General features: G+C 46.0%; 3 protein-coding genes across 5 annotated transcripts in view; 2 read left to right on the forward strand and 1 right to left on the reverse strand.

Moving 5' to 3' along the window:
• TSPEAR (thrombospondin type laminin G domain and EAR repeats) overlaps nucleotides 1–24,175 on the reverse strand; it is a 182,433-nt gene that overhangs the window by 117,798 nt on the left and 40,460 nt on the right. The gene's annotated exons all lie outside the window — the stretch shown is intronic.
• On the forward strand, nucleotides 5,866–6,492 carry LOC129644269 (keratin-associated protein 10-8). Its single transcript, XM_055569817.1, has one exon. It carries the CDS (start codon nucleotides 5,866–5,868, stop codon nucleotides 6,490–6,492), a length of 627 nt encoding a protein of 208 aa, XP_055425792.1.
• On the forward strand, nucleotides 15,233–16,093 carry LOC129644256 (keratin-associated protein 10-12-like). Of its 3 annotated transcripts, none has more exons than XM_055569800.1 (3): nucleotides 15,233–15,272; nucleotides 15,321–15,835; nucleotides 15,899–16,093. In XM_055569800.1, the coding sequence occupies exons 1-3, from the start codon at nucleotides 15,233–15,235 to the stop codon at nucleotides 16,091–16,093; spliced, it is 750 nt and encodes a 249-aa protein (XP_055425775.1). The 3 variants fall into 3 exon arrangements, with proteins under 3 accessions (XP_055425775.1, XP_055425776.1, XP_055425774.1); XM_055569801.1 differs by having other exon boundaries at nucleotides 15,321–15,692; nucleotides 15,804–16,093; XM_055569799.1 differs by having other exon boundaries at nucleotides 15,233–15,835.

Genomic DNA, 24,175 nt, shown 5'->3' on the forward strand with positions numbered 1-24,175 from the left:
AATAGCTCAATAACAACAACAACAACAACAAGAGGGCAGAAGATCTAAATAGACATTTCTCCAAGGAAGACATACAGTGGGCCACAGACATATGAAAAGATGCTCAGCATCACTAATTATTGGAGAAATGCAAATCAAAACTACAATGAGGTACCACCTCACATTGGTCACAATGACCATCATCTAAAAATCTACAAATAGTAAATGCTGGAGGGGGTGTGGAGAAAAGGGAACCCTCCCTACACTGTTGGTAGGAATGTAAATTGGTTCAGTCACTATGGAGAACAGTATGGAGGTTCCCTGAAAAACTAAAAATTGAGTTACCATATGATACAGCAATCCCACTCCTAGGCATATATCCAGAGAAAAGTGCAATTTGGAGAGAAATATGCATCTCTATGCTCATAGCAGCACTGTTTATAGCCAAGACACGGAGGCACCTACATGTCCATTGATAGGTGAATGGATAAAGGTGTGATATATATAAAAAAGAATGAAAAAATTTTTTAAATGAGATAATGCCATTTGCAGCAACATGGACCTAATCATACACAATCAACATGGAGATTATCATACTAAGTGAAGTTCATCAGAGAAAGAGAAATAGTGTACAATATCACTGATGTGTGAAATCTAAAATATGACACAAATGAACTTATTTATGAAACTGAAACAAACTCACAGACATAGAGGACAGACTTTTGGCTGCCAAGGGCAAGTGGGATGAGGAATAACTTAGGAGTTGGGGATTAGGAGATACACACTACTATATATGAAATAAACAACAGGGACCTCCTGTACAGCACAGGGAACTATATCCAATATACTGTAATAAATCATAATGGAAAACAACATGAAAAAGAATATGTATATATGTATAACTGAATCACTATGCTCCAATAAAAAGAACTATTCATCGAGACACCATGGGGCTTTCCTGTTGGCTAGTGGTAAAGAATCTGCCTGCCAGTGCAGAAGACATGGGTTCAACCCTTGATCCAGAAAGATCCCACATGCCGCGGAGCAAGTAAGTCTGTGTGCCGCAGCTACTGAAGCCTGCGTGCTCTAGAGCGTATGCTCCATGAGAAGAGAAACCATTGTGGTGTGAAGCCCATGCACCACAGCTAGAAAGTAGCCCTTGCTCTCCACAATCGAGAGGGAAAAAAAGCCTGTGCAGCAATAAAGCACCATCATAGTCAAAATTAAAGAAATGAAGTTTTTCAAAAAGAAAGACACCATGAACTCACACATCCATTGGAATGACTCGTACTAAAAAAAAGACCGTGACACCCAGTGTCACAACAAGGTGGAGGAACCAGAATTCCCACACATCTGCTGTTGTGAAGACAGAATGTGGCCATATACACACTTACATTCCTCAACATGCCGGGGGAAAGAGTCCATACTGCATATTTGAATTTACACGTAACTTCAGAAAAGACAAATGTAGTCTAGAGGGAGAGGAGAGCTATGGTTCAGGGTCAGGAGGGGGTGGGACTGACTCTGAAGGAGCACGTGGGAACTCTGGGGATGACGGGAAGCTCTGGATCTTGCTGTGGTTGTAGTCTCATGGTGTCCATGTTTCCCAAAACTCGGCAAATGAAACTTTGAGTAAGTCCATTTTGTAGTATGTAAATCATGCCTCTATGAAGTTGACTTCTTGAAAAGGACACCCTCAAGAAAATGAAAATCACAGCCCTGGACCTGGATGAGCTGGATGCGGGTGACTGTCTTGTGGAAATCACAGCCCTGGACCTGGACGAGCTGGATGCGGGTGACTGTCTTGTGGAAATCACAGCCCTGGACCTGGACAAGCTGGATGCGGGTGACTGTCTTGTGGAAATCACAGCCCTGGACCTGGACGAGCTGGATGCGGGTGACTGTCTTGTGGAAATCACAGCCCTGGACCTGGACGAGCTGGATGCGGGTGACTGTCTTGTGGAAATCACAGCCCTGGACCTGGACGAGCTGGATGCGGGTGACTGTCTTGTGGAAATCACAGCCCTGGACCTGGACGAGCTGGATGCGGGTGACTGTCTTGTGGGGGGAGGGGGCTGCAGCCACTTGCACCAGCTCTCGAGGGCTGACCGTGCATCGCTGCACATTTGGTAACATCACACTGGTGGCAAAGCTGAGGGTGTCCCCACCATGGAAACTGACAAACACAACACACCAGGGCTTTCTTGTTTTTGTTTTATAGCCAGACGGTTATTATATATTTACCGGCACAAAACTGCATAGATACAAAGATAACTCATATTCAGAATGTATAATAAATTTCTACAGATCAGTAAGAAATGCAATTAACCCTACTAAAAAAATCAAACGACTTGAACAGACACCTCCCAAGAAAAGATATCTGAATGTTCAACTTTACTGCATCGGGGATGCAAGTTAATTCAACATTGTGTACTGAAATGGAGCAGGACCCTGTGGTCTTGACCCCCATGACTTCAGCTTACCTTTAGTCTATAGAAAACTTTAGCCAAAGAATAATTTTAATCAGAGAAGTGAGAAAACAGAAGCAAAGGAAAACAGTCCAGTAAGACTAAATAATAGTTTAGTCATTAAGCAAAGTCAAGGACCTTCAGTTCCTTCTCAAGGGCAATATACTCTGAGTCATCTCCTGTGAACTGGCTTATAGATACTGAAACCCCCACTGGGTGGAAGAAGTTACCTACATTAGGACCAGACTGTAGCCATGACATAAGATGCCAAATTCTGAGAACTGGCTCCAAAGAAATGGGAACAAACTGACCCTGGAACTGAATATTAACTGTACTTAGTCAAGATGATGCTGGTCAGACAACCGATGACCAATTTCCAGATGACTGTCAGAGCTGACTGTGCTGTTTCTCCAGGTAACTTCTCCCTCCAGCAATAAAACCTCGTACCCTCTTATTGCTGGTGGGGGCCAAGGCAGTGGTGGGGAGGGGGAGCCAACCTTTGGACAGGAGTCTGCCCTCCCCCTACCTGCCAGCATCCAAAATAAAGCAAACATTCCTTTCCTCCAACCTTCCCTCTATACTGGCTTTTGAGCAAGCAGCTGGACCCCGCTTTCAGTAACAGTAACCCTATATTTTCCATAAGGGATAAAAACACCTTTTAAAAAACTATAGAGCAACTGAAATTCATAAAACTCACTTGTGGGAAGTAACTCTGTAAAAAGTTGGTCAGTACACGCCAAACTGCAGATATCCCTTTCATGTGACTTAGCATTTCAACACTTGGGTATACACCAAAGAGAAATTAGTGAATCCACCCATCAAAAGCAAAATATATAAGAATTTTTATAGTAGCATCTTTCATATTAGCCAAAATCTAGAAATAATCAAAATCTGCATCATCAGGAAAGAGAATATTAAGTAAAACACAGTGGGGTTTAATGCAATGGTTTTCATCACAGCAGAACAATGATTTGTCACTCAGGCAGCCACATGGGTGCTTACTACTGATGTTTGTTGAGTAAAATAATGAACAAAAAAGTAGAGAGAACAGATGAAACCAATCAATGGGAGGAGAAGGTGGAAATGTGACTCCTCCTAGGGGGAAGTGAGTTAACTGAAAACAGCACAGGGGGACAACTAGAATTCTGGAAGTGTTCTCCACCTTCAAAAAATATACTGCAGGAAAACTTTTCCAATCCAGAAGACCATCCCAAGCTAAACTATCAGTCACGTATAAGGGCAGAATAAGGCATTTTTAGTTATGCTAGACTCAAAAATTAACCTCCCATTAACCTGTTTTTCAGAAAACCACTTGAGGGTGTGCTCCACCCAAATAAGGGCATAAACTCAGAAAGAAAAAGACACAGCATTGGGGAAACAAGAGACCCATGACAGGAGAGATATGAAGGAAAATCTAAAGACAATAGTGAAGAGAGATCCTTGAATGATACCTGCACATCTGGCTGAGAGAAGAGCCAATGGATCAGTTTAGTTCAGTCGCTCAGTTGTGTACAACTTTGTGACTCTGTGGAGTGCAACATACCAAGATTCCCTGTCCATCATCAATTCCTGGAGCTTGCTCAAGCTCATGTGCATTGCGTCAGTGATGTCATCCAACCATCCCATCCTCTGTCATCCCCTTATCCTCCTGCCTTCAATCTTTCCCAGCATCAGGGTCTTTTCCAATGAGTCAGTTCTTCCCATCAGGTGGCCAAAGTATTGGAGTTTCAGCTTCAGCATCAGTCCTTCCAATGAAGATTCAGGACTTATTTCCTTTAGGGTTGACTGGTTTGACCTCCTTGCAGTCCAAGGGACTCTCAAGAGTCTTCTCCAACACCAAAGTTTAAAAGCATCAATTCTTTAGTGCTCAGCTTTCTTTATGATCCAACTCTCACATCCATACATGACTACTGGAAAAACCATAGCTTTGACTAGATGGACCTTTGTTGGCAAAGCAATGTAATGTCTCTGCTTTTTAACATGCTGTCTAGGTTTGTCATATATCAGCCAATAGATATAGACCCACAAATACAGAGGGCTCCAGAAGATGGATTTCCAAAAATAAATGAAGCCAATAGATTCCTTGTTATGTTGGAACCTCTTGAATGAGCTTGGGATGAATTAGTCAGAGAGCCTGGGAATGGTTTATTAATAGGTACACAGAAGAATTAACACTTTCAAACTGTGGTGTTGGAGAAGACTCTTGAGAGGCCCTTGGGCTGCAAGATCAAACTAGTCAATCCTAAAGGAAATCAACCCTGAATATTCATTGGAAGGACTAATGCTGAAGCTGAAACACCAATATTTTGGCCACCTGATGTGAAGAGTTGACTCCTTGGAAAAGAACTTGATGACAGTAAAGACTGAGAGCAAAAAAAGGAGAAGGGGGTGGCAGAGGACGAGATGGTTGGATAGCATCACCAACTCAACGGACATGAATTTGAGCAAACTCCAGGGGATGGTGAAGAACAGGGAAGCCTGGTATGCTGAAGTCCATGGGGTTGCAAAGAGTCGGTCATGACTTGGCAACTGAACAACAACAGAAAGATAAGCAAATAAACACCAGAAGCAATTGTTAACTCTAAGAAATGAAAAACACAAGCAAAAACAAAACACGTATAAATAAGGAAGTTAAATCTCGTTTCACTACACAGACTTGGCTATGGACAATGTTCAATTAAAATATTGATAATAATACAGATTTTGACCATGAGTTTAACCAAATAGTGGGGTTTCACTGCCTTCTGACTATGCAGAGAGGGAGTTCTCTTGGGGCTGGTGGAAAACAAGAGAAAGGCTTCCTTCTACAATAGGAAATCAGATCATAACTAAACCTGAAAACTCAGACATAACATAATATGAATATAAGTAATTGTGAGATAAATAGAAGAACTAAAAACAGTGTTTCAGATGAACACTGGAAAAGACGCATATAGGGATGAGCCATGGACACCCTGCCACCAGGTCTGCAGATGGAGAGGGTAAGAGGGCACCCTCCCACCAGGATACCTGTTGTTCAATACAAGAGGGTCTGCAACATGTGTGGAGCGTCTGTGGGCACAAAACATCCTGGGACCAGAATACATATCAAAGAAACACAAGCGAAGAGGTGGAGAGAGCAGTCAAGGCTCTACAGGCACCCAGAGAGTCTGCATCTCAATGCTTGCTTTTAAAACACAAAAACACCTCCAGTCATCAGAAGTCTCAAAGACAGTGTGATAAACACCTCACAGTAAATAAACTAATAACTTCATCTGGGAACATCCTCTGAGCAGTAATGAGGAAAAGGAAGATCTGTTGAGCCTCAGGTGAGGCAGAGCATCCCAGAGAGGGATATAAAAGCCCCAATGCCCAGAGCACCTCACTCACCCACCAATCACACCCCCAACTGGAACACCTCTCAGCACAAACCCCCAGCATGGCCGACACCTGCTGTTCCAGGACTTGTGTTGTTGCTGCATCCACCTTGTCTGTCTGCTCCAGTGACTTGAGCTGTGGCAACCAGGTCAGCTCACCCAGTGCCTGCATCGGCTCCTCCTGGCAGGTGGACGATTGCCAGGAGACCTGCTGCGAGCCCACCTGCTGTGCCCCCAGCTGCTGTGCCCCGGCCCCACGCCTGACCCTCCTCTGTGCTCCAGTGAACTGCGAGTCCAGCCCCTGCTGCCAACCAGCCTGCAGCAGGTCCTCTCCCTGCCAGCAGGCCTGCTGTGTACCTGTCTGCTGCAGGCCCGTCTCTTGTGTACCTGTGTGCTGCAGGCCCGTCTGCTGCAGGCCCGTCTGTTGCACCCCTGTCTGCTGCAGGCCCGTCTGCTGCAGGCCTGTCTGTTGCACACCTGTCTGCTGCAGGCCCGTGTGCTGTGAGGCCTCCCCCTGCTCAGCCCCCTCATCCTGCTGCAGACCCTCCTCCTCCGTGTCCCTCCTCTGCCGTCCTGTGTGCCGCCCCACTTGCTGCGTGCCCACGTTCTTCTGCCAGCCCAGCTGCTGCCGCCCAGCCTCCTCTGTGTCCCTCCTCTGCCAACCCTCATGCTCCACCCCAGCCTGCTGAGTCAGTCCCCACCTGGGTCTGGGAGCCTTACTGCTGACCTGACATGTCCCTTTGGAGCCAGTAGGTTCCAGGGATCCTGTCCTCCATCAGACACACTTGAGCTCCCTGAGCCCCCTGGCTTGCTCGGCCTGTCTTCCCCAAGTCTGGCTCAGCGCACGGAAAAGTCCAGACCCCACCACACCCCAGCCTTGGCCAAGCTCTGGGGGTCTGACCTGCTCAGGGAACTCCTCTCCTGACCTTGGCCCGTGAGTGCCCTGGCTGATCCATACCTGCTTCCTTGATCCCTGGTCATCCTGGGCCCTGTTGACCCTGGTCCTGGCCTGAGCAGTGTCGCTGTGCATCTCTGAGCACCAATAAAATTTCTGCTCCCCTCACTGGGTCTCCGTGATGACACCTGGGACAGGAGGGTTGGGTGTGAGGCCTAGCCCTCCTTTACATCATCAGATCTGGGGAACCTGAGGGGCTTCTGAACCTGACACTTGTCCACCTTGTGCCGCTATTCTGCTGTCCAGGCATCACCCTAGCCCTGTTGTGCTCCTGAAGCTTTGCTCTTGGGCAAGTCCTGTGGGCACCACCTGGGCTCAGATCAAAGACCCCCCCAACTCCCTGTGGTAGAGGCAGCCTCTCCAATCCCAGGGACCACCAGGACCCAGAAGTGCTGGGAGGGGGACACGGGGTGATTGTGGCAATTGGCTGGCCCAGCATCCAGACACCCACCCTCATGGGAGGGTGGGTGTCCTGGACTCACTCACACACTCACAGACGCTGGGATGCCCTGGATTCCAGCATGTGCCAGTTGCTGGGAAGCCAAAAGCAGACAAACTGCAGCCTCTGGAGCACCCCCTGCCCGCTGCCTGCCAGGCTGGGCTGGTGGAGAGCTGATGGGAAAGGCTAGACCTCGGGCGGTGAGGAGGGACAAAGCCCTGAACAGTGTGAGCGCCTGTCTGATCATGGGCAGGAGACACATGGGAACACACGTGTCCAGTGGAGCCATATTTGGTGTCACACACGACCAAGCATCGGAGAACAGACTCCTGGAGTTGAAGTCCTGAGCAGAGGTGCAGGCAGTGACACGACAATCACCTCGTTGTCAACAGGGGTTCTAGGTCTTTACTCCTCAACAACAATGTAGATTCACAGCACAGGGGCACACGCTTTTCTATCTTTGCCAACCTGATAAAGAAAAACTTATGTGGGAGGGAGGTTCAAGAGGGAGGGGACATATGTATACCTATGGCCGATTCATGTTTATGTATGGAAGAAACCAATACAATACTGTAAAGCAATTACTCTTCAATTAAAAATTTAAACAAAGATTTAGGCAAGTAGTATTTTGAGAATAAAGAGCATGGAACATGTATGTAGTTAAATGTAAAAATGAAAAGAAAACGAAAACCTTATCATGGTTTCTTCTGCCTGAACACAGAGCATCCCAAAGTGTGGGTCCACCATTATTGGTTTATTAGCACTAGGTGGACACACACTTAAAGTCTCCCCGTGTGTGCTCACTCAGTCGTGTCGGACTCTTTGCGACCCCATGGACTGCAACCCACCAGACTCCTCTGTCCATGGAATTTTCCAGGCAAGAATACTGGACTGGGTTGCCATTTCCTACTCCAGGGGATCTTCCCAACCCAGGGACCAAACCTACATATCTCGTGTGTCCTGCATTGGCAAGTGGATTCTTTACCACCTGGGAAGCCTCAAAGTCTCCCTCAGTTCAGTTCAGTCGCTCAGTTGTGTCCGACTCTTTGCGACCCCATGAACCGCAGCACGCCAGGCCTCCCTGTCCATCACCAACTCCCAGAGTTCACTCAAACTCACGTCCATCGAGTCGGTGATGCCATCCAGCCATCTCATCCTCTGTCGTCCCCTTCTCCTCCTGCCCCCAATCCCTCCCAACATCAGGGTCTTTTCTAGTGAGTCAGCTCTTCGCATCAGGTGGCCAAAGTACTGGAGTTTCAGCTTTAGCATCACTCCTTCCAAAGAAATCTCAGGGCTGATCTTCAGAATGGACTGGTTAGATCTTGCAGTCCAAGGGACTCTCAAGAGTCTTCTCCAACACCACAGTTCAAAAGCATCAATTCTTTGGTGCTCAGCTTTCTTCACAGTCCAACTCTCACATCCATACATGACCACTGGAAAAACCATAGCCTTGACTAGACGGACCTTAGTTGGCAAAGTAATGTCTCTGCTTTTGAATATGCTATCTAGGTTGGTCATAACTTTTCTTCCAAGGAGTAAGCGTCTTTTTCTGACTATTACAAACATCACCACTAGAAGAGTCCTCAGCACATACCTATGGCACTAGTGCCCATGGTGCTTAAATTCCCAGACATGGGATTGCCCCACCAAAGTGTTTGCCAATTTTAGATTCTGGATGATATTGCCAAATACCCTAAAAGGGACTTTTCAAAATTGTGCCCGCTAAGAGTGATGTCAGGAAAGACAGGGACTAGAGAACTCTAAGGGCTCACTCCCCACAGAAACACCAAAGAAACTGGCAAAACTGTCAGAATCAGCCACATCTGAGCTCTGGAAATGGTAAAAGTTTTACAACAACCAGGAAAAGGCTCCACCAAGAAAAAGGCAACTGAGGCAGGTAGGAGAGCCGGTGGCACTTTAGCAGAGCCTCACCCCCTCACTACCACCACCACCAGCACTCCACTCCCCCACCCCTGTCCCCCAGCTCAGCAGCAGCCTTGAAGACAACAGCCTGTGTGCTGGTGAGGTTCCTGGTGCTGAAGGGAGCAAGCAGACCGAATTCCAAAAGAACTGTGGTTGTTGGTGGCTTCTGGAAGGACTCACACTAAGGACTTGCCTTCATTTCTCATAACTCAGAACTCTCTGGAGGCAGAAAGGTGACTGCATGAACAGTGTTTGTCAAATCAACTGGCTTCTATGCCAGGAGGAAAATACCAGTTGTGACACACAAGATACCCCAAAGAGCCTAAGACAAAGATCTGTGAAGTGAGATGCTTTGCGGAACGGGACTTTCAGATCTACCACAGCCTCCTGAGGGCAAGAAGAGTCTGAGCATACTCATGAGGAGACACAAGCTCAGACAGCACCCAAGAAGGCCCTTTGGACTCACCTCTGGCCCCACCTCCAGGTCTGACCAAGCAGGAAGTGGAGGTGAAGGTAGAGTTGTAAACTGCCCAGCTGAGGTCCGAAAGCATTCCCTGACTCACAAACAGAGTACAAATACAAAGACTGGAAAAAATATTTCCAGCTCCAATGTTTAAGGAAATTTCTGTCAAACCACTACCTGACCACTAAGCTAATGGAACATGAGAAAGAGTACAGTCATTCCAAAACAAGTTCAGAAGAGTCATCAAACAAAACAACAACAATAAGTCACAACAACCAGCAACCACAAACTACAGGAGGAAAACCTGATGTTCAGAATTATTGCATTATCATATTCAAGATCCCCCATTTCCATCAAAAATTGTGCAGTATGTAAAGAAAAAGTATGGCTCATTGACACTCCAAAAAAAAAAAAAAAGCAATTAGTAGAAAATGTAACTGAAGAGCCCAGGAATTGAAATTACTAGACAAAGTCTTAAATCAACTCTTAATGTACCCAAGTAGTTCAAGGAAACCGTGAACAAAGGTCAAGTCTCATGAAACAGAACAGCAATAGGGAGACAGAAATTACATTTCTTTTTAAAGTACCAAAAAGAATTTCTAGAGTTGAAATGTATAAAAACTGAAATGAAGATTTCACTGAAGGGGCTCAATAGCACAGTTGAGGAAGCAGAAGAATTAGTAAATGTGCAAATAAGTCAGTTGAAAAGACTCCAGCTTGAGGGGTAGATGGGAAAAAAGAATGAAGAGAACTCAAGAGACCTGGGGGATGGCATCAAGTCCACCAGCATACACTTAACAGGAAGGTCCAGGAAGAGAGAAAAGAAAGGAGCAGAAAAAATTATTTGAAGAAATAATGGCCAAAAACTCCCCAAATTTGAGGAAACATGCGTATCTACATGTCTAAGAAGCTGCATGATCTCCAAGTAGAATAAACTCAAAGAATTACACACTGAAACATGTTCTAGTTAAATTATCCAAAGACAATGATAGGATCTTACAAGCAGCAAGAAGAGAATTAACACCCAGTTTATTATTAGAAACTGTGAGACTAGAGGCAGAGGGATGACTTTTAAAGTGCTGAAAGAAAAAACTGTCAACCAAGAAGTCTACATCCAGCAAAATTACCCCTCAAAAATGAGACAGAAATTAAGACATTTCCAGGTAAATAAAAACCAAAAGAGTCCATAGTTGTTAGACATGCCCTACAAGATATGACAATTCAGACTGAGATAAAAGGGTGCCAAACACAAACTTGAAACAATATGAAGAAATAAAGAACATTAGGAAAATTGTCAGTTTTGGTAGTTTGTGTTTATGAGATTTTCCATTTTTCTAGGTGATCTAATTTTTTATCAATAGTTGTTCATAGTGCTCCTGTATAATCCTTTTTGTTTATGAAATGTCAGTAGTGATGTCCCCATTTTTATATCTGACTGTAGTAATTGGAGACTTTTCCTTTTTTCTTAGTCAGTCTAACTAAACGTTTGTTGATTGCGCTGCTCTTTTCAAAGAACTAACTTTTAGATTCATTGACTATCTCTATTTTTCTAAGTTTCTATTTCTTTCATCTGAGTTCTAATCTTTATTTCCTTCCTTCTGCTAGCTATGGGTTTAGTTTGTTCTTCTTCTGGTTCCTTGAAGAGTAAAGTTAGATTCTTAATTTGAGATTTTTCTTCTTTTTTAATGCAATTGTTAGCAGGTATAAATTTTCCCCTCAGCATTGTTTTTGCTGTATCCTGTATGTACTGGCTTGCTGTGTTTCATTTACCTTCACCTGAAAAGTATTTGCTAACTTACCTTTTGATTCTTTTTTAAACCATTGGTTGTTTAAGACTGTACTGTTTTTATTTCCATTTATTTGTGAATTTTCCAGTTTTCCTTTTGTTAATTGATTCCTAGTTTCTTTCCATTGTGGTCAGAGAAGATATTCTGTATGATTTCATTCTTTTAACATGTATTGAGATTTGTCTTATGGCTTAACACATGGTCTAATGTGGAGAATGTCCCGTGTGCACCTGAAAAAACAACAGGTACCCTATTGTTGAGTGTTCTGTATGAATGCTAGTCTGGCTGGCTTATAGTGTCCTTCAAGGCCTCTATTTCATCACTGGACTTTGATCTAGTTGTTCTATTTCATTGTTTAATAATGGAAATAACATTAATTATTTTTTAATGCTAATTCTCTCCTCATTCTGTCTATTTTCACTTTATATAGTTTAAGTCTATTGCTAGGACCATATAGGCTTATAATTGTTATATCTTCTTGACATAGTAACACTTTTATCAATATTTAATTTCCTTATTTGCCCCTTACTACAATTTTTGACTCAAAGTTAATTTTGTCTAATTTTATTATTGCTATCCATCTCTCTCTTGGTTATTATTTTCATGAAAATTTCCCCATCCTTTCACTTTCAGTCTATTTGTATCTTTGGCTCTAAAGTGAGTGAACTGACTCAAAAAGAAATAGGCAAGACATAAATCAAGTGACAAGATTAAATCAGTAATCGAAAACCTCATCAAAAAGAAAAGCCCAGGGCCAGCTCAAAGCTGAATTCTACTAAGCATTTATAGAACAATTGCTACCAGTCTTTCTCAACTCTTTCCAAAACAGAAGATATGGGAACACTTTCTAACCACTTTCTAACTGATTCTATGAGGATGTCAAGACTAAGTAAAGGAAAAAAGAAAACTACAGACTGAAACTCCTTATAGATACAGATTTTTTAAATCCTCAGCAAAATACAATCAAACAAAATCCAGCAGCATATTAAAAGGATATATACCACATTGTGGCTATACACCACAACCAAGTGGGATTTATCCAAAGAATGTGAGAGTGATTCACCATGTAAAAACCAGTCATGTAATGCACTACATTAATAAAATAAAGGGGGGGACCCCACATGATCATCTCAATTGATACAGGAAAAGAATCTGAAAAAAGACAACACTCTTTCAAGATAGAAACACTCAGAAAACTAAGAGTATAGGGAATTTCTTCAACTGTATAACAGAGGTCATTTTGAAAAACCCACAGTCATCAACATGCTCAATGGTAAAATACTGAAAACTTCTCCCTACAATCAGGAAAAAGACAATGATGTCCACTTTCACCACTTCTAGTCAATGTTGTCCTGGAAGTTCTAGTCAGAGAAATTAGGCAAGAAAAAGAAATAAAAGATACCCAAATTAGAAAGAAAGAAATAAAACTTAGCACAGAGCTACAGTCTTCTAAATACTGGTACTGACACAAGGATAGACATAATAGATCAATGGAATAAAAAAACATACATCTATGGTCTGCTGATTTTTAACAAGAGTATGAACACCATTCAATGGGGAAAGAATAGTCTCTTCAATAAATGGTGCTGGGACAACTAATAGTTACAAGCAAAAGAATGAAGTTGAACTCCATCATACACCGTATACAAAAAATAACTCAAAATGCCTCGAAGACCTAATTATAAGAGCTAAAATGACAACTTTTAGAAGAAAACATAAAGATAAATCTGCATGACCTTAGATTTGGCAACAGTTTCTTAGATATGACACCAAAAACACAAAAAACAAATAAAAAAAAATAAATTCAACTTCATCAAAATTAAAAAGTTGTGTATATTGATGGATAACATCAAGAAAGTGAAAAGGCAGCCCACAGAATGGAAGAAAATATTTGCAAATCATAATTCTGATAAGGGTCTAACATTCAGAAAACACAAAGAACTACAACTCAACAACAAAAAGACAATCCAATTAAAAATGGTCCCTGGGTTAGGAAAATCCCCTGGAAAAGGAAATGGCAACCCACTCCAGCACTTTTGCCTGAAAAATTCCATGGACAGAGGAGCCTGGTGGGCTACAGTCCATGGGGTCACAAAGAGTCAGACACGACTGAGCGACTTCACTTTCTTTTCTTTCTTTCTTTCAAAGCATTTTAATAGACATCTCTCCAAATAAGATATATGTTGCATCTGAGTGAAAAACTGCCAGGCAGTACCTCTAAATGTTAAACACAGAGCCACCACATGACCCAGAAATTTCACTCCTAGGTATACATCCAAGAAATTAAAAAGCAGTGTTCAAACAAAAACTTATACAAAATGTTCAAAGCAGCATTAGTCACATTAACCAAAAGGTGGAAATGACCGAAATGTCCATCAACTGATGAATGGATAAATAAAATGTGGTCTATCCATATAATGGAATATTATCCCTAAAAGAAATGAAGCACCGACACATGCTACAATGTGGATGAACCTTGAAAACATGCTGAGTGAAAAAAGTCAACACAAAAGGTACATATTGTATGATTCCACTTACGTGAAATGTGCAGAATAGGCAAAGTTGTAGAGACAGAAAGCAGATTAGTGATTGACCGGGGCTGGAAGGGACTGCTTAATAACGCAGGATATCCTTTTGGAGTGATGGAAAATGTTCTAGAACTTGGTGGTGGTCATGGCTGCACATGTGACTGTACTAAACGTCACTGAATTGTACACTTCAAAATGGAGGAAATAATAAATTTCATATTATGTGAAAAAAAAGCATGCCTAAGAGTGAGCCCCCATGCACAGCAGCCCTGGAAATGATCAGCTTTGTAATCTTGGTTCATCTTACAGGTGGGACATTTATGTTTTAATTTGGGAAACTTTCATTATTGATATCAAGTAGTTTTTCATATGATTATTGAAAACAAATGTTTTTAATTTTGTTCGATTATTTTATCTTATACTGTTTTAGTTTAATCACTTTAAAATTTTCATATTAACTTTTCACCTATCATGCAAATTGCAAGTATTTTCTGGCAGTTCAATATTCTCGATTTGTACACAAAAAAAGATTCCCTTTGGATTTTTATTGAAATTGTGACAGATTGTTCTCCAGGTTCTCCACACCACCTTCACCCATGCCTGTCTCAGGATTAAATCCTGATCCAAGACCTGCCTCTCAGGACAACTGACCATGGGCTCTGGGGGACATGGTTTAGCACTCAAAGTTCAGTCCTTGGATCTGGTCATCCTAATGTGCCAGGGAGCCCCAGCATCACTGGAACAGTCCATCTCCTGCTTAGAGGAGAGAGGATCCTCTCCTGTTCTAGGGCGCCATCCTCCTTGCTGACATGGGGACCACAGAAGTTCACAGAGCCCGCCAGTAAGGCCCTGCCCTCTCCTGTTGCCTTTTCCCCCAAACGGATACCTCTGTCCGCTTCTCTCCAATCACAGGCCAGGCCAGCTAAGCCAGGTGAGGCCCTACACACAGACTGGGCCCACACAGTGCACGTCCTCATGGGCCTGGACCTGTCACAAGGTGCCCGCGCATATGACCTGCCTAGGAGAGGCCAAGGGGTCAGCCATGGGAAGCCTGCATGTTTCCTCCAGGTGTCCTGTAGAGCCAGTCTCAGGCCAGAATCTGGCACCCTGCCAGAGGTGACCCCAAGTTTTATGAGCTGAGCAAGGACATCTCATGACAGTGGAGCTGACCCAAATGAGAGTCCTCACAGGGCACCATACCAACCAGGAAGAGCAGGTGTGGAAGCCTCTGTTGGGACAACACACACACCCAGGAGGGGTATATAAGCCAGGAGTCTGAGCACCTCACACACACACATACTCACTCACACACACATACCTCCTCCAGCTCCACCATGGCTTCCTCTGCCCTGTCTGTCTGCTCCAGCGACCTGAGCTACAGCAGCCGGGTCTGCCTGCCCGGGTCCTGTGACTCCTGCACAGGCTCCTCCTGGCAGGTGGACGACTGTCCAGAGAGCTGCTGCGAGCCCCCCTGCTGTGCCCCCAGCTGCTGCGCCCCGGCCCCCCGCCTGACCCTCCTCTGCGCCCCAGTGAGCTGCGAGTCCCGCCCCTGCTGCCAGCCAGCCTGCAGCAGCTCTTGCCCAGCCTTGTGCTGCCAGCAGTCTAGCTGCCAGCCCTCCTGCTGCACCTCCTCCCTTTGCCAGCAGGCCTGCTGTGAGCCCGTCTGCTGCAAGCCTGTCTGTTGCACATCTGTCTGCTGTACACCTGTCTGCTGCAGGCCTGTCTGTTGTAAGGCCTCCCCCTGCTCAACCTCCTCATGTTGCCAGCAGTCTAGCTGCCAGCCCTCCTGCTGCACCTCCTCCCCCTGCCAGCAGGCCTGCTGTGAGCCCGTCTACTGCACCCCTGTCTGCTGCACCCCTGTTTGCTGCAGGCCAGTGTGCTGTGAGGCCTCCCCCTGCTCAGCCCCCTCATCCTGCTGCAGACCCTCCTGCTCCTCTGTGTCCCTCCTCTGCCGTCCTGTGTGCCGCCCCACCTGCTGTGTGCCCACCTCCTCCTGCCAGTCCAGCTGCTGCCGCCCAGCCTCCTCCGTGTCCCTCCTCTGCCGCCCCGTGTGCCACCCTGCCTGCTGTGTGCCCACCTCCTCCTGCCAGCCCAGCTGCTGCCGCCCGGCCTCCTCCGTGTCCCTGCTCTGCCGGCCCGCATGCTCCCGCCCAGTCTGCTGCGTCCCTGCCTCGGCCCCGGAGCCCTGCTGCTGACTTGGCCCCTCAGGGCCAGCCAGGCTCCAGGGTCCCTCAACAGAGAGGCTCAGCTCAGAGCTATCAGCCCTTAACCTCCCCCAGGACTTTAACCCCAGAAAGGACACCCACAGGCCGTCTCCTCTGTGTCACCAGGAATGACAGGGACTCCTCATCCTCCAGGGTCTTCTCAGCAGTTGCTGCCAAGGTTATCCTAGAGCCTAAACCCAGGCTGAGTCATCACAGCGGGTCCGGTTCTCTGGGCCCCGCCCCTCCTCCAGGCCCCGCCCCTCCTCCAGGCCCCGCCCCCTCGGCTCCCAGACTCTCCTCCGCAGGACCTGCCAGCCTAGCCTGATAAACTCGGCTTCTTCACTCTACATGCTTCCTCATCCCATGTCCTCTCCTGATGTGAGTGTGGTGGTGGCAGGGGCTCCGGGGAGGGGCACACACCGCCCTCAGAACTCCAAACAGAACCTCCTATGACCCTTCCTGGGAGAAGAGAACCAGGAAGGCCTCGGAGTCAGGACCTGGCAAGACAGGGCGCAGCCACCCTGTGCTTCAGGCCGAGGTTGTGCTGTCCAGGCCTCCCCCACAAAGCCGAGGGGTGGCTGCGCACCCCGAGGTCAATCACGAGGCCTTGGAGGCCTGCCGCTCTGCAACCCAGCCACATTCTGCCTTTCTTCCGTGGCACTTGCAGCCCTCCCTCCCCGGTGAGGTCCCGAGGACAGTGAATAGTGTTTCCTCAGCTCTGAATGCTGCTTATCAAAGGTGCACTGTGTCCATCCTGAAGGCTCCACGCAGATCCCCTCACAAGAACCCACCATGGGGTCCCATCTGCCACTGTTGCTTTGACCCCAGCATCCATGCCAGGCTGCTCCCAGCACATGATTGGGACAGCAGGACAGAAGCCTGCTCCAACTATACAACCACCTGCTGAGGCATTCTCAGAGCTGTGTGGAGGGCCAAGGTGCTGCCCGCCAGGCCCTCCTTCCTTCCTGCTCCCCATGCAGGGGAGTCTGGTCAACCTAGGCATGTCAAAGCCCTTCCCCATTCCGCTCCCCCTCTTACTCTTCCCCCAAAATAAACTTATAGCAAGTCTATCACATGCTGGCATTGGCTTCTTGGAGAATCCAAAATGACTCCTGCAGCCTCATTTCAGTGCAGAAAGAGGGGAGGGAGGGAGGGAGACAAGAGGAGGGGGAGGGAGGGATGGAGGAATGAGTGATTAAGCTATGGCCCAGCACCAGAGCTGCACCTTACATGAAAAATTCACACCAGCCTCAGCATGCATGTGTGCTCAGTCACTTCAGTCATGTCCAACTCTTTGTTTCTGACCCAGGGATCGAACCCATGTCTTGTGTCTCCTGCATTGCAGATGAAGTCTTTACCACTGAGTCACCACTGAAGCCCCACACCAGTCTCTGTTTGCCTTTAAATTACTTCAATCTATTCTGAGGAATTTTGGCAAAAATTTCACCTCAATTTGCATGTATCTCAGTCTAAATCCATAATGAATTCATTCATACTCATTTCTTGTGGACATCACCTTTTCCTGGCTCCTGGAAAGATCTTAGTGCACTAAGATACAAAAGAAAGACTTGTGCTAATAAGCCAACAAAGGAAATAATATGAAATCATGGGAAAAGGGGAGGAAGAGTATGGGACAAATAGCATTATCACACTAAACATAGGTCGTCTGCATGCTCCAATTAAGATGGAGACTGGTTGACTGAGGTTGACCTAACTTTACGCTGACTATGAGAAATGCACTTTAAATACAAAACAAAAATGTGTTAAAAGTAAAAAGTTGGAAAGAGGTATATCATGTTGCTGCTGCTGCTGCTAAGTTGCTTCAGTCATGTCCGACTCTTTGCGACCCCATAGATGGCAGCCCACCAGGCTCCCCCATCCCTGGGATTCTCCAGTCAAGAATACTGGAGTGGGTTGCTATTTCCTTCTCCAATGCATGAAAGTGAAAAGTGAAAGTGAAGTCACTCAGTCATCTCCAACTCCTAGCGACCCCATGGACTGCAGCCTACCAGGCTTCTCCGTCCATGGAATTTCCTGGGCAAGAGTACTGGAGAATCAAAAGAAAGCTGGGGCAGTTTTATCAATACCATAAAGTATAGTTTCCAGATCAAAGACTATTGCCAGGGATGGAGTGGATCCTTTCATGAAGATAAAATAGTCACTCAATCCTAAATATTGATGCACCTAATAGTAGACCTTCAAAATTATGAAGCAAATACTGATCGACCTGCAATGAGAAACAGACAAATCTACTCTTACAGCTTGAGATTTCAATAATCCTCTCTCAATAACTTATAAAACATGGAGACAGAAGGTCAGGAAGGATATAGACTATTGAGTGGCTCAGTGGTGAAGAATCTGCCTGCAAAGCAGGAGACACAGGTAGACATGGGTTCAATCCCTGGGTTAGGAAGATCCCCTGGAGAAAGAAATGGCAAAACACTCCAGTATTCTTGCCTGGGAAATCCCATGGACAGAGGAGACTGGTGGTCTACAGTCCATGGGATTGCAGAGAGTCAGACATGACTTAGTGACTGAACATGAACATATTAACCAGTGAACTATTTGACACTGAAAAAACACTCCACCCCAAAACAAAAGCCTTTCATTTTCAATCAAAGCAAAACATGTATCAAGAAAGTTCACATTTGTTAAGATAGACCATATGGGGGCTATAAAGCCAGTCTCTGTAAATCTGAAAAGATTTGAATCACAAAACAGGTATTTTCTGACCACATTGGGATTAAATTAGAAACCCAGGAACAGAAAGACCTTGTAAAATCAACAACTACTTAGAAATGAAATAGACTTCTAAATAAAACATAAATCAGGAAATGAAGAAAAAAGGAAATCGGGAAATATTTTGATGTGTATAAAAGTGAAAATACAACATATCAAAATTCGTGGGATGTTGCTAAAGTGATGCTGAGTGGGACATTTGTAGCACTGAATGTCCTTATTAGAAAAGAAGAAAACTCTCAAATAAATGACCTTGGCTTCCACCTTAAGAAACTAGAAGCAAATTAAATTCAAAAGAGAAAAACAAAACCAAAGATCAGAGTAGAAAATCAATGGAATGGAAAACAGAAAAATAAAAGAGAAAATCAAATAGGCCAAAAGCTGTTTCCTTGTGAAAATGGATAAAATTGAATAATCTTTATCCATACTGACTAGCAAGCCAAACAGAGAAGATCCTAATCACCAATATCAAGAATGAGAGATGTGATATCACTGGAGCTCCTACAGACATTGGAAGTGTAATAAGGGAGCAGAATGAGAGATGCAACATCACCAGAGCTCCTACAGACATTCGAAGTATAATAAGGAAACAATGAGAGATGTGACATCACTACAGAGCCTACAGACATTGGAAGTATAATAAGGGAACATTATGAGTCACTTTATGCCCACAAATTTGACAAAGTAAGTGAAACGGATTAATTTCTTAGAAGACACGAACTATCAAAAATCACTCAAGAAGAAATATATAAACTGAATAGCCCTATATCAATCAGAGAAATTGGATTCATAGTTAAAAGCCTTTCCATAACCCACCTGCCGATTGATAGGTGAATAGTTAGCAAACTGAGAAAAATATACACCTTGGAGTCTTACTCTGCAGTAAAAAGGAGCAAATTATTGACACCACAGCCTGAGTGGATCTCAAGGGAGTTGTGTGGAGTGAATAAAGTCAGTCTCAAAAACTGACATATTGTAGGATGCCAAAAAATGTTCAAACTACGTACAATGGCACTCATTTCACATGCTAGTAAGGTTATGCTCAAAATCCTTCAAGCTAGGCTTCAGCAGTACTTGAACAAGAACTTCCAGATGTACAAGGTAGATTTAGAAAAGGCAGAGGAACCAGAGACCAAATTTCTAACATTCATTGGATCATAGAGAAAGCAAGGAAATTCCAGAAAAACATCTACTTCTGCTTCACTGACTATGCTAAAGCCTTTGATTGTGTAGTTCACAACAAACTGTAGAAAATTCTTAGAGATGACCAGACAACCTTATCTGCCTCCTGAGAAACCTGTATTCAGGTTAAGAAGTAATAGTTAGAACCCAACATGGAACACCTGACTGGTTCAAAATTGGGCAAGAAATACCACAAGGCTGTATATTGTCACCCTGCTTATTTAACTTATACGCAGAGTACATCATGTGAAATGCCTGGCTGGATGAATCACAAGCTGGAATCAAGACTGCCAGGAGAAATATCAACAACCTCAGATATGCATACAATACCAGTCTAATTGCAGAAAGTGAAGAGGAACTAAAGAATCTCTTGATGAAGGTGAAAAAGGAGAGTGAAAAGCTGGCTTAAAACTCAACATTCAAAAAATGAAGATCATGGCATTTGGTCCTGTCACTTCCATGCAAATAGATAGGGGAAAAGTAGAAGCAGTGACAGATTTTACTTTCTTGGGCTCCAAAATCACTGTGGACAGTGACTGAAGACACAAAATTAAAAGACACTTGGTCCTTGGGAGAAAAGCTATGACAAACCTAGACAGCGTATTAAAAAGCAAAGACATCACTTTGCCCACAAAAGTCCATATGGTCAAAGCTATGATCTTCCCAGTAGTCAAGTACTACGTGAGAACTGGACCATACAGAAGGCAGAGTGCCAAAGAATTGATGCTTTTGAATTGTGGTGCTGGAGAAGACTCTTGAGAGTCCCTTGGACAGCAAAGAGATCAAACCAGTCAGTCCTAAAGGAAATCAGTCCTGAATATTCATTGGAAGGACTGATGTTGAAGCTGAAACTCTAATACTTTGGCCACCTGATGCAAAGAGCTGACTCACTGGAAAAGACCCTGATGCTGGGAAAGACTGACAGCAAGAAGAGAAGGTGGTGGCAGAGGATGAGATGGTTAGGTAGCATCACTGACTCAATGCATATGAATTTGAGCAAACTCCTGGAGATAGTAGAGGACAGAGGAGCCTGGCATGCTGCAGTCCATGGGGTGACAAAGAGCTGGACATGACTTAGTGACTAAATAACAGCAGTAAATGATACCCTTTAATAACATTCTCAATTTAACAAAAGAGTAGAGATACAGAAGAGATAAGTGGCAGCCAAAGGTTAGGGACGCGAGTGTGGGTGGGTGTGGCTATAATGGGGTAGAGGAAGGAGCCTTGTGGTGATGGTACAATCCTGCCTCTCACTGTGGTGGTGTTTGTGTGAATGACAAACATGAAGATGCTGCATGGAGCTACACACACACACATAAAATCGACGTGCTCTGGATGAGATCTGTGGACTGTTAACTTCCCGGTCGCGCTCTGTGCTTGTTATCCAAGATGCTATCATTGAGGGAAACTGGGTCAAAGTATACAGGAACTCCCTGTACTTTCTTTCTGGCAACGTCATGGAAATCTGTAATTATTTCAAAATTGAATATTAAAAAAACAATTCCACCAAAAAAAAGGCCTGGACAGCTTCACTGGTGAACTTTTGTCGGTGTGACACAAAACACCAGTGCATCCAAGAGGCCCAGCGTCCACCCTCTGGTGGGCCACCAAGGGGGACACTGTGGCCTTTGACCACCCAGCACCTTCTCCTCACCCTAAACCAGGGAGCTACTGCAGCCATATAATCACTGAGACCTCTGGGAACCTTCCTTCCTTCTCAGTGCTGTTCCAGAACATGGAGCCGAACACCCCTCCCCATGTGGTGTGCCAGCAGAGGCGGCGGTCCTGGCTGCCTTCCTAATTCCAGAGATGGCCCATCTGCCCTCTGGGATGGCTCCAACCCAATGTCCGGCCACCCCACATATCCCCGAGGTGTGAGTATGGAAGACAAACTAATCAAGCACAATCCTGGCTGAGCCCCACCTGGATGACTCGGTGAACATCGCACTCTGATGTTTATTAGACCTGTGATGCTGGAGGCTTCAGAGCCTGGACCAGCCAGCACGGGCACCATGGGGATGACCCGGGCAGGGGCTGGGGGACACTGATGGGTGAGTCCCTCAGCCTAGCTGGTTGGGACCAGGTGGCCTTGCTGCCACACAATCTAATTGGGTCTGGGGGGCGTGAGGAGGATGATGTCTGGGCTGCCTTGTGGGAGTTAGAGAGCCCGCTGCTTCTGACCCCACACACGGGGGAGGGGTCCTGAAGGTCATGGGCTCAGAAGCAGGAAGGGAAGCTGCAGGGGTCGGGTCTGCAGACCAGAGCAGGGCAGGAGAGCTGGCAGCACCCAGAAGGCTGGCAGGAGGGTCCCACATACATGATGTGCTTGCCATGCACAGGGACATACAGGACAGGCTTGCAGCTCAAAGGCACACAGCAGGATGCCTGGCAGGGTCTGGGCACAGAGCAAATGTCCTGGCAGGGGCTGGGTGCACACAGGATGCCTGGCAGGGGCTGGGCACACAGCAAATGTCCTGGCAGGGGCTGGGTGCACAGCAGGATGCCTGGCAGGGGCTGAGCACAGAGCAAACATCCTGGCAGGGGCTGGGTGCATAGCAGGGTGCCTGGCAGGGGCTGGGCACACAGCAAACGTCCTGGCAGGGGCTGGGTGCACAGCAGGTCGGCTGGCACAGCAGAGCCACGTGGCTCCCACAGCCCAAAGTGGGGCAACAGACAGCAGGGCAGGCCGGCTGGCAGGAGCTGGACACACAGCAAATCTCCTGGCAGGAGCTGGGCACACAGCAGGCTGACTGGCAGCTCGCAGGGCAGCTGGTATCACACATGGTGGTTTGGGGCTGGGAGGGGTTGGGACAGAGGACAGGTCTGGTCTGGAGGCTCCCTCCCCAGGGTGCCTTTTATACCCGGGCTGTGGCGTCCTGGCAATGAGGCACCGGGTGTCTTCCTGGTGGCCGCCTGCTGTTTTTCCTCCTCCTCCCCCCGAGGGTCTCTTCCTGGAGCTTCTGGTTGCTGTGACTCAGTTCAGGAAGCTCCCTCAGCTGGAGGCTGACGGTGGCCCAGTGGCCCTGGGATTTCTGGAATCGGAGCCTGGATGGGATGGGGAAGGGCCGTCAGCCAGGACTGGGCTCCCACATGGTGATTTTCAAGGTCTTCCCCCAAGTTAAGCACCCTGTCCTCTGTCCACATGAGCACAATCACACTTGTTGCACCAGTACCTCCATTTGATTTGTGATCCAGAAGGTTCTCCCTCGGCGTGGGGCTCCTCACTGGGGGCTGTGGCCAGGTTATTGCCGTAATCATAACAACCGGGTTCCAGTTCGTGCCAGGGCTGAGCTAAGCATTTTACATGGACTGTCTCATAACCAATCAGTGATCAACCCTGCCACCATTCAAGGGGCCGGCAACACAGATATCCAGTCAGGAAGACCTGGAGGGTCCTGTAATGCACTGAAGCTGCTCGGTCTCACTCTGCAATCTGTGGTCTTTACATTGCTCCTAACAGAGTGGGATTTAGGTGTGGTGTATGATTCTTGGATCTGTAAATTGGAATTTTCCTAATCAGATTTGGGGGTTTTGTCCCTTATTTCTTCAGAATATCCTTAGGCTTCAGTGTCATTCTTTTCTCCTTCTGGGGTTGAAATTACTTGCATGTTAGCCTTTCTGATATGGTCTCAAAAACCCTCTTTGTTTTTCTTATCTCTTTGTCCCTCTTCTTCAGATTGGATACTTTCTACTGACATGTCTTCAAGTTCACTGACTCTTTCTTCTTCCATAGCCCAGGTTGTGCTGACTGGTCCTCAGGCTCTATGATCTGAGTCTGTCCCCCTACACTGGTTCTCTGGCACCCCACGCAGTGGGATTTCCCACTGCTCCTGGAATATTTCTGTTTCTGCAGCAAGGTCCTCACACCCCGTCCTTGCTGCCTCTGCCTTGAGCACCCACCACCCCTGACCTTACACTGCACCCACTGTCAGCTCAGCATCACGTCCTCCCAGAGGCCCCCAGATCACTTCTCCACTGAACCTGCTTTCTTTTCTGGGCCTCAGCCCCCGCCCCTCAGAATGATTCCATGCATTGATTTTTCATTCACTCATTTATCCATTGCCCTGGAGGGCTCATGAAGCTGGACGTTTCTACCCCAGCACACAGAAAAATCTGCTGCCTGAGCAAATCAGTTCTTGCATGATTACAATA

Source organism: Bubalus kerabau, chromosome 2, assembly GCF_029407905.1.
Source record: "Bubalus kerabau isolate K-KA32 ecotype Philippines breed swamp buffalo chromosome 2, PCC_UOA_SB_1v2, whole genome shotgun sequence".
NCBI classification, from domain to species: domain Eukaryota; kingdom Metazoa; phylum Chordata; class Mammalia; order Artiodactyla; family Bovidae; genus Bubalus; species Bubalus kerabau.